General features: G+C 47.5%; 1 protein-coding gene across 1 annotated transcript; it reads left to right on the plus strand.

The window, feature by feature from the left end:
* Nucleotides 1-9374: 9374 nt before the first annotated feature.
* LHYA1_G001339 (uncharacterized protein) lies at nt 9375-10469 on the plus strand (the record flags this gene model as incomplete). Its single annotated transcript, XM_031146323.1, has 1 exon — nt 9375-10469. One exon carries the CDS (start codon nt 9375-9377, stop codon nt 10467-10469), a length of 1095 nt encoding a protein of 364 aa, XP_031008710.1.
* Nucleotides 10470-11034: the final 565 nt, after the last annotated feature.

Consider the following 11034-nt stretch of genomic DNA (forward strand, 5'->3'; position numbering starts at 1 on the left):
TTTGCAGCTACTTGGAAGCTTATGCATTATGTCTGCTGTACTTCTGTTTCACTTATTGCGAATACGACATTCAAAACAGTTTGCTACACTGAACGTTGAGCGCTACCCTTATATACTATAGGCAAAAGCAGAAGCAATGCATTGCGCTTGCTGTTGACGTGTTGTTGCCGGGATGCTGCATAGTCTTCATCTATTGTGTTGGCTACAAGAAGCTGCGATGTTTGACCTCAGGTGGGCAATCAAGACGGCACTAGATCAAACATCTTCAAAAGATGTCTTTGTCATGTGCTCGTAATTCAAAGCAGCAATGTGATTTTGCATAGGAGTATTCACTCGGCCAGGGACATGATTTTTGCAAGGTCGTTTTGCCTTTTTATGCTACCGCTCGCCGCTCTGGGAATGCGAATATGAACGCGACTTCCCTCAACTGACAACATACAGTATCGAACCTTCTTGTGAATTACTGACTACCTATCTACTTATATGACTCTGTTTTTAGGTTCATGCTACCAGAGTCTGTCTACGTGAAAGGAAAGGTAGGTCCTTTCCAAGTACGACTCCTCCTGATCACTCACACAACCCAAGTCATTCTCCGCCTAGATATCTGCAACACTCACAATGGCGTCTCAAAGAGCGGCTCTCGAGTCCCGTGCGCGGGAATCGAACATCAGTGAAAGCGACTTGTACCAGTATATCGATATGATGAAGAAAAAGGTCCGAGACAGATCGAGCAGCAGCGATTCTGTAGAGTCCCTCACATGGGAGCACTTCTGTAAGTTTGAACTCCATTCCATACGACGGTGAGCACTTCAAGTAGCCTTGGAAAACAGCTGACATTGACCAGTTCCTGGGGAGTGTTTCCCGGGAAGTGAAGCCGGAACAGAGCGGACGGTATTCAAAATGGAGCTCGAGGATGACCAAAACCCTCAACCTTCGAGATTAGACCGCATATTCAACGACGGCTTAGATCATTCCACTACGAGAGCTGCCGTTGCTGATAGAGGAAATAATAGGTGGATCCACGACAAGTATTCTCCTACACTATCCTCGCCTACTAAACACATCCCTCCCTCATCCGAATCCGAATCGTTCAAGCTGCCTGATTACTACAAACCCTCTAGGAGCTTGCTTCGAAGTGATCATTATAGACCAGCAAGAGACGGAGGCGCAACGGCCCATACTAGCGAGATTGTTTCACTTTCTATGGGACACTCTCAGATACCTCTTTCTAAAGGCATCCCAACTGGCCCTAGACAGGACGAGTCACGATCGCAAGACGAGGAAATGAGGAGCATGGCTATCAGCAACGGCATTACTACTCAAAGATTTGATATGGTTCAAAAGATCTGTAAGGACGAGGTCCGTACTAAGCACCCGAAGAAGGTATTGAATCAGGAGTGGTTGGAATGGGCGGCGCAGTCTATGATGTGGTCGTACTTTTGTGAGTTCAAAAAGGTTGTGGTAATCATTACTGACTGTGTACAGCTTTTCAGAAGCCATTTCCGTTCGAAGAGCCACATTCGGCATTCCCTCGAAAAGGAGCCAGCACTCGCTCTGGCGCATTGGAGCCGTTGAGGTAAATCTTGCCCCAAAACATCTAACGATTCCGACACAAAGAGCTCCCACGCTGACCACCGTTCCTTCCACAGAACAATATCCAAGGGAGCCACCAAGGAAGTAGACAAGCGAGGAAGCCCCTGGCCTACAGAATATGTTACTCTTGAAAAGCAAATGGAAGACAAAGTCAAGCAGCGTGGAGGTCAGAATGCCAGACGCCAGTTCTTTCAATATCTTCAGCGGATGCGAGACCAAACCAATTCAGAGCATAAACATTGCGAGAAAGCCGTCAAGCACTTTATAGCTGATAGTCTCACCTGGAAGCAGTTTTGTGAGTACTTCTTATTCTTGCTGCTCTATATCTGTCTAATGACTGTATAGTCAAGGAGCCCTTCCCAGGAAATGATCCTATTGGAGGGCATACAAAAGAATGCATAAATCGGTCTATGATGGCTAATGATACTTCAGCTGGGTTGAGGCAACCTCAGCCGGCAAGACCAGTTCCTGTTGTACGTTTACCACCATCAATTCCTGCGGTACAGATCCCACATCAAGTACAAGCACAATTACAAGCCCAGATGCCGGCGAAGAAGCCCGAACTTGAATCCCCCACTCCGCCGCAGGAAGTTGAACCCCCTGAACCTGTGGTTGAAAAGGAGCCCGAGTCCATGCACGATGCAGTTCTTCAAGTCAATGGGAATCTAATCAGTTGTTCTCTTGCGGATATCAAAAACATTGCCTACTCCATCATGCAAGACGATAAGTTTGAAATGGTTGCAAAGGCATTCAAATGCAAATTCAAAGTCTCTCATATAGACAAGAGCGGCAAGCTCATGCTTGAGTCAATTTCGCTTGAAGAGGGTATCTCCGATTGGCCAGGCCAGTTCTTACTACAGTGGGCTACCAAAATTTTAGAAGGCGACCCCGTTGAGATGTCTAGTTATTTTCTAGACTATTGCCGTAGGTTGGCCCTGAGCACAAAGTCTCAGTTCAAGGGATGATTATGTCTGTTGCTGATATTGATGCTAGAGGCCAACGGGGCACCAAAGGATCTTGTAGAGGGCATAGCCTTACAAGTAGCTGGTATGGACAGCTGGGGAGGAAAATGGTGGCTGGATTCGTCCAATGGGCCTGGTTTTGAATGTGCCGATCAGCAATGGGAGCAATATGCCGAGGCCTTCGCGGCCTGTGACATAGATCGGATGATGATGGAAGAATCGGCCAAAGTAAGTGGGGCCTTTTCCTTGTTGTCTCATCCGCATGCCACCTACTGATTACAATGTTACTAGGCCGAAGGACTACTGAGAATGGTCCACGATGAGGAGTCTGGGGAGCTGATCAGCTTGGAGGAATTCAAGAAGAGGACCTTGTGCCGATTCGTCGGACTTGAAGACAGAGATCTAAACTCAATTGCTGAAGCTGCACCCGCCTCCTTGGGACATGCGGCTAAGAGGAAGGTTGACGAGGGTGACGATCAGACGGAGCGGGAGGAGAAGCGGGTCAAGGTTGACGTGGATGCAGAATGTTTCGAGGAAGATAAAACGATATGAACATCGGATCCTGTATGGGTAACAAACGAACTTATAGGTATAGAGGTAAAAATCGTCAAATGATATAGGACAATGTGGATGGGATGGGATGGGATGGGGCGGTAGCATAGTAAGAGTATGGCTGTATGCTTAGCTGTTGAGATATGGATATATAGCAAATATCCCTTTATACCCGCTTCCTGAAGTTCACATGCTCTTACACTGACTCTCTTGTGCGCGAAAAGGGCCCTCTAGCACAGGCAAAGAACCCTGTTGTGATGTAGAGAGTTGAGCAGGGGATCATGGCCGGGCACGTGATATGGCGTTCCGCCCCACTTCCAGCGCGTCAACATTTTCACGTCTTCGCGAAACCGTTCCGTCCCGTCCACATTGGCACATTCCATCGCCACTTTACTCCCTACGTTTTCTGAAAACTTCAACATTGACGACGGTAAACCTGGGATGGAATGGGAATCCGCCATTACAAACCGCTGACATGTCAACATTCGGTGGTTTGATGGCTGAGTTCCCTGATGTTCGAGGTGCGTTGACTTAACTTCGAGAAACTCGATTTCTCTTTGGAGGATTAGATTGGAGTATTGGATTAGAGGACGGGACCAATCCCCTGCTAATGAATGGATTACAGTCGATTACTTCCGCGAGATCCCTGGTCATCGTCCTCCGCTGAAGGCATTCCTAAGCCATATACATAGTGATCATCTTACTGGGCTTGAGAACTTTAAGGCTTGCTTGTATGTACAGTATATTCTGAGACTTGGGTCCAGCGCTGCTTGGGTTTGTCAATGCCTCCATGCCCTTGCTAATCCGTATGTGTACAGCGTGTACTGCTCTGCTGCGACGAAAGAACTCTTGATTCGACTGGAACGGAATACGAATAGGATTAATTTTGAGAATGGCATCTTGGAGGCTCGCAAGCAGACTTACAAGTCGCTTGAGCCGAGACTGGTACGTGGCTACCTATGTTTTCAGGTGGACGTGAAGGGGTGAGCTGATGAGTGATGCAGAAGACGATTCCGTTGGAGACGCCTACGCGGATTGAGTTATCGCCTAATAACGAGATTCAAGTCACGCTTTTTGATGCCAATCATTGCACCGGTGCTGTTATGTTCCGTAAGTTTCAATTGGACGGTTCTACCTGTGGATGCTGATGTTACTCCAGTTTTTGAGGGCGATGGCAAAGCAGTCTTGTACACCGGAGATATCAGATCTGAACCATGGTTTGTTAACAACTTGACGCGGAATCCCTTCTTGATCGAGTATACGAGTGGTCTGAAGACGCTTGATTGTATTTACCTGGATACTAGTAACATCGATCCTATGAGCCTCCCTACCAAGGCTCAAGGACTGGGTGAACTTTTACGAAAGGTCTCGTTATATCCTGAAGATACCGTCTTTCATTTCTCGGCGTGGACATATGGGTATGAGGAAGTCTGGATGGCTTTATCTCGTGCTCTGAAATCACAGGTATAGCATCCTTACCATTCGTATGCCGTACTGATGGGGTGCTAGATTCATGTCGATAAATACACCTTAAGGATCTACAAATGTCTCCGTGGTAATTCCGATAACGACCTACCTTCTGGACCGTTCCTGGCACATGAAGGCCCTGTGCTGACGGGCTATACTTGCGGGAATACCCCACAAGAAGGCTGTCTTACAAATGATGCAACTGCTCGAATCCACAGCTGTAAGAAAGGTGTTCCTTGTCCTGGCATCGACGAAAAGGTGGTTTGGATTCGACCGATTGTAACAAGATTAAAGAATGGAACTGAACTTGTGGAGGCTGGCATTGGCGGAGGTGGACAGGATTTGATAGAGCAATCACAGCTTGAGCTAGATGATGATTCGATTGCGCAGATTCTTTTCGAGTAAGTTGTGGATTCGGAATGTACAGATTTGGCACTGACGGTTTGTAGAATCCATAACCTCGCATCTAGGGATGTTGATCTCAAAGACAGGTTCCTCGCAGGCGTTAAAGCGCTAGGAAGATCTCTGCCGTTCGAAAACATGACAGAATTCTTCGAGGACGGCAGGCTGTGCCTTACAAAGCTGGTAAAGGCCATTGAGAAAGCGGTATCTGAAAAACAAAACGTCTATGGAAGCGCTGAAGTGGAAGATGGTGCTCTTGCTAAACAGATCACTTTTCCATACTCACGCCACTCGTCCTATCCGGAGCTCTGCGATCTCGTCCGGGCTTTCAAGCCGAAAGATGTCTATCTATGCACGGTCAACGAGGAGAAGTGGAATGATGGTACGTTTTGTTATATTTTACTTGATAGGTTTCTATACTAATGTTGAAAATAGCCCATAGCGTCAGAAAGCTTTTCGGGCACGAATGCTCTACCAAAATCTTCCGCCACGATACGGAAATCAAGGAGAAACAAGCCAGAAAAGCCGAATTGCTGAGAGACCTCGTTGGTCGAGACCGTGAAACCCAAAGCCAGACTACAGCCAGCAGCCCGCCTTCCCATCTCGAGGACTTAATGGCATCCCCGGCCAGACCAAACAATCCTTATTGTAACGTCTCTGCTGGCTCTCAAGGTAGCCTTTCTTCAACGCAGCGATTCCATACAAAAACCCCGCCTGGACTTTACTTTAGGTCTCCGGGATCAGCTTCCCAAGGTGTACGCCGAAAGCTTGTGATTGATGAAGTTGAGACAGAAGCGAAGCGTCGGCGGCGTCTCCTTGATCCTGCTTCATCGCCTGGTGGGGATGAGATGGTAGCGACAGCACAATCGCCAATGTTTCAAGGATTTGGGACAACATTTGAAGCGAAGTCTCAAACGGCAGTAAAGCGACCTATAATTGATCGCGGAGAGCCGGCCCAAGGTGTCGTTGAAAAGTCCTTTTCTGATCTTATTCCTGAGAACAGCAGAAGTATTAAGAACGTTTTCCCTCTCTTCCCTGTTCCGGCTGTAGAGAACGCTTTGACAGCTAGTAAGGGAAACCTCAAGAGGACCATCTCACCTCTTCATAGTGGGGATGCATCGGGAGATACTATCGATATTTCTGATGACGAGGTCGTAAATGTTGGCCCAGCAGTACATGAGCATAGACCAAAGGGGTATTTTCAAGGAGGATGGAATTTCAATGCTTTAACGAGTGTAGATGAGTCAACGAAGACCGCATCTTCCTCTCTGGTACGTAATACTCAAGCTACCCGCAGTATTCCAACTTCACTGCATCCTGCCGCTACAGAAAAAGACGCGCAGAATTTCGTTCACGTCAACATTTCAACTGGGCATGATTCTTCAGGAGAATCCTCTCACGCGGATACCCCAGGTTCAGAGGATGATAGTGATCAAGAGGCACCGCACACTCAACATACACCACGCCCTCGGTATTCACCATTCGTTGACGAAAATGGAGAAGAGATTACATATCCGGAGGATCACCCAGGAGATACAGCATATGTGGCTCATGCTACTTTCTTCGATAAAGCAGATGACGTACTGCGCTGCAAAAAGTGTGGTCATGAATTCTGGAGTTTGTATATGGGCTTCTGTACAGGTTGCGAGGATGGCCAATCAGGAATTCCCTACTATGAGGTCGTGGAAAGTCATATGCTCCCGAGATTTGTTTTGAACGAGCATTCAGCCGTTGATGCAAGTGAAATTGAGGCAAGTGTTATTGAGGATATAACTTTCCCTTATCTTGACTGCAACTCCTCAGCCTACGATACCCAAGATGAGGACTCAGACTACAATGAGGAATATGAAATCAACAGTTTCATCGACGATAGCCCAGAGGATGAACCGGACGAGGAAATAGATTCTGAAGAAGAACAGGAAGTCAACTGGGAGGAAAGATATCGCAACCTCGCCGGTGCTCATACAGCACTCAGCTACGCTCACGAAACGCTGGACATTAAGTACCACGGATACAGGATGGCAATTGAAGGGGATGAATACGAATCGACCAACGATAGCGATGAGGGAGACGATTTCGACGAGGATGACCTGCTTGTAGTCGAGGTCGCGATGCCAGACCCAATTGTGACGGAACTCGTTCTTTCGCAAGCACGGGAGCAGTCACAGGAAGAGGAGATTACACCACAGCGAGTGAGGGATCGCGCTGAGGCCTTTGAGGCTGCCAGCAATGAGAACGGCCGGGTCTGGCAGGACATCTCGATGGTGTCGACGGGGGACAATCACACATATCCGGAGATTGAGTTGTAGGGGGTGGTGGTACGATTTTGAGTTGAGTTGAACATTTGCTTTGCTTTGATATGAGGCCGGCCAGGTCAGGTCAGGTCAGGTCAGGATGGAGTTGCTATGGATGATACCCTGGGATTTGCTTGAACATTGCTTTTAGTATGGATATGATATCGGCGCAGGCTATGGAAATGGGAATGGTACTGGTAATGGTACCCTGGGATTTGCATGTCTTATATGGCCTCGAAGTAGGTCAGGAATTGCGTTGCTAACGGATATGGATGACATACCCCAGAACTGGCTTGTTCTTTAACGGAAGGCCTCAGCGTAGGTCAATATAGATAGGTAGATATCCTAGAAATTGCATTGCATTATGGCTACCTACCTATGCATGATCAATAACAACACACAATACACTGTTTATTTACATATGCACATACTTGTACGTCTACTGAGTAAAACAACAAGAGCGATCCAACAGTTCATACCCAATCATTTGGGTCTTTCCTTGCAGACAGAGCATCTTGGCGACCTACCTGCATGCATATGTGTGGGCCAGGGAAGGGCCGGTGGGTGGGTTCTCAGCCCTCTTTCAAGGCAATAACTGGATGGCTGGGTTTCGTGGGATGGGATGGCGATGGGGATGCAGACGAAGGTTGCAGATGTTAGAATGGGGGGTTATTGGTTTGGGTTGATTCTTGGGGATTTTGGTTGTGGTCATGTGCAGCAGTGGGATGGATGGATGGATGTCGGGAAGTGGAGGGAGGGATGGGACGCGAGGTAGGTCTTGACGTGTTTCCTTTTGCAGTGGTCGATTATATGGCTAGTAACGTACGTACCCAATTGTTGTGTTTGTATTTGGGATATGTGTACTGTACTGTACGGCATTATATTGGATGCGTAAGTGGGTGAGATGATGACAGAACAGCGGCGACCTGCTTGCTGACGGACGGAATGTATGAATTAATGAATTAGGTAAAAGGCGGTGGCCTGTCTGAGTAATAATGTAATGCAAGGAGAAGGATCAAGAAGGAATGGAATAATCGAATGGTTCTTTCTGCCCCCAACTTTTAAAAGGCTTTGGCCTTGTTATGCCTGTAACCAACAACCTTAATTCTTGTACGGTACCATTCCCCAGACCCGACCGGGGAGGTTATTAACAGTACTGGCCTAATAATAACATGAGATGAAATAATCCAGAATTTAGAATCTCGACGAGGAAGCCAGATTCGGGTTTGCGATAGACGAAAGAAAGGAGACGCAGTTCCCAACTACGGTATTTGGATTGCTCGGTTTTACGACATGTGGGCTTCTGTTTTGGTCGGTGGGAGGGAAGAAGGGATGAGGCATGTTGTATTGTTGTAGTCAACGAACGGCGTAGTCATGAAAAATGGCACTTCTGGAATTTCACTGGTCGAAGAGTGAAAATAAGAGTGAGTGAAAAGAAATACCATCCACCGTTCTCACCGCATTCGTAACCACCTTCGTACCTGCACGTCCGTTTCCAAGACCCGACAAATTCCCGCTCACTTCCCTCCTCCCTCTGGCCCTTCCTTTCTGACCGCGGTTCCTTTACAAAAGGTCGTCAACGCCGCATCGCAAACTCGTCAACCATCCCCTCCGTCTTCTAAATATCTGCCCGTCGTTTGGTGGAACATTGGAGGAAACCTCTCGGGACGAAATTAGTTCTCGAAGCGTGGATTGCGAATCACTATACCGTAAACACCAGCGAACATATACTTCACTGGGAAATCTGCCAGGATATACGATATTACCAGCACATAAAAGGAGGAATTATTATAAGACGGGCGGAAATATATTTCTCATCTCCTTGGATTCCACTACACGCTCCACGTCACAAGTCCGGGATCTTCTTTGGAATTAGTTCGGACACGAACACGGACTCCCTTCAGCTCCCACAAAAGGACCACGTCGCGGGTTCAAATCTCAGTCTCAGTCTCAATCTCTCTTCGCCCCACCAGCCTCAAATATAACAAAGAGACCGTCACTGCCTCACTCGCGCCAACCTCCCACGCCGCCAACGCCTCAGAATTGTTAAAACTTCTGAGGCATTCACTACATTCCACAACCTTCAGCTTCAGCAAACGCAAACATGAAGGGTCGCCCAATCGACCAGATCGTGTACGAGTGCATGTTTCCCAAGCCCAAAACAACGGATCCTCAAAATTTTCAAGGGCTTCTGCAACGTCAGCTCGTACCAGAAGTTCGACTGGAAACCCAGGCATTCTATGGCCATCTCTCTTCACAAGAAGCCAAATATCCAGGACTGGATTACTCATATCCACCACATCGTGTACGACTCTCTCGATACCAGTGGCACCGACGCCTATTTCGTGCCTTTGACAATCTCGGTCTGACGAAATTTGAAATCGCAAGCTTGACAAAATGGGAAGGTACACGCTGGGCAAAAGACCGATTCGAGAAAGAACAAGGGATCGTGATTCGGGATTCTACTGGGGATGGAATTGAGGATTGGGTAGAGCCAGAATTACGCGTTGCGAGTACCCTACAAGCTCACCGTGTGGATGTAGAGAACATGGAGGACATTCGAGAAAACGAAGGGATCCAGAATGACATGGACGAGGATGGAGATGATTCAGATATCGAGATCCAGAGCGTAGGAATCGAGCTGAACGAACGGTTGCGAGCAGCTGTTGCACAACGAGAGGCAGGAAATTCGGCAACAGTGATGGATGAGGAGTGGGAGCAGTGGTTGAAGGAAGCTGCTGAAGCTGGGGGGTTGCCATTTCTCACTTCAGATCTTTCACCGAATGCCAACATTCCAGGTACAAGACCAGCATCCGACCGCCAAACCTTGGATCCTCGACTTCTGAACGCTGCGAGATTAGGACAATGGCAGAACATTCCTGATTTCCTGCACAACATCGTCAGACAAAACCTGGAGGCCAATAATCGTCGGATAGAAGATTCAGCTATCAGCTCTCCTTCCTCGGCGAATCTTTCTCCTTCGTTCGCCTCAAGACCTCGCACCAGAGCTACCCCAACATCCTCAAATCCCACTAGACGACTCAATCCAAGAATGGTTTCAAGTCTAGACAACCATTTCGCAGAACACTTTTCCCGGAGACCAGTTGTCCCACAGTCTACGGTTCGCCTCGATTCCGAACCATTCGCAGCCGAGGTTCGACTCCCAACAATGAGCGCACAACCAAATAATGGAGCATGATATTTTCTTAGACATGGGGCTGGGCAATATACCATTTTTGTTTGTTGAAGATCAGGCGTTTCCATTAGCAAGGCGTTATAACTGCAAGGTGTGGGATGGGAAGGGAGCTCGGGATTTTTATCTGCTTTATTTTTCGAATTTTTGCTAAAAGGGAATGGAATGAATGGAGAACAGGCTGGCACTTGCTATTGGATGTGGATCGTCGGATTAGGGAAGAAAGAAAGCAAGGTACATATGGGCATTCAACACAGAATCAGAGATAGACTGCATGATGGTGGGCAGAGCTGACAACGAACATCTTAATTGCATACTTTTTTTTCCCCAGGGGTTTATTTTTTGCTGAGAGAAGAGAGGGAGGGATATGGCATGGCATGGTATTGGTGTATGTATGGAAGGGAGGGATGGTGTGAATGAATGATATGATGAGTTATGCTGTCTCTTTTCTTCGTAGCGACTGGTACTGTGATGTGATATCTATTTTTTCATGTCCTAGAGGAAGTTCTATTTATCTACTTGAAGTTGTTGTAGTGCATCATATTTATTTATTTCTTGCCCTACCCCGGAC

Source organism: Lachnellula hyalina (genome assembly GCF_007821495.1).
Source record: "Lachnellula hyalina strain CBS 185.66 chromosome Unknown contig00012, whole genome shotgun sequence".
NCBI lineage: Eukaryota > Fungi > Ascomycota > Leotiomycetes > Helotiales > Lachnaceae > Lachnellula > Lachnellula hyalina.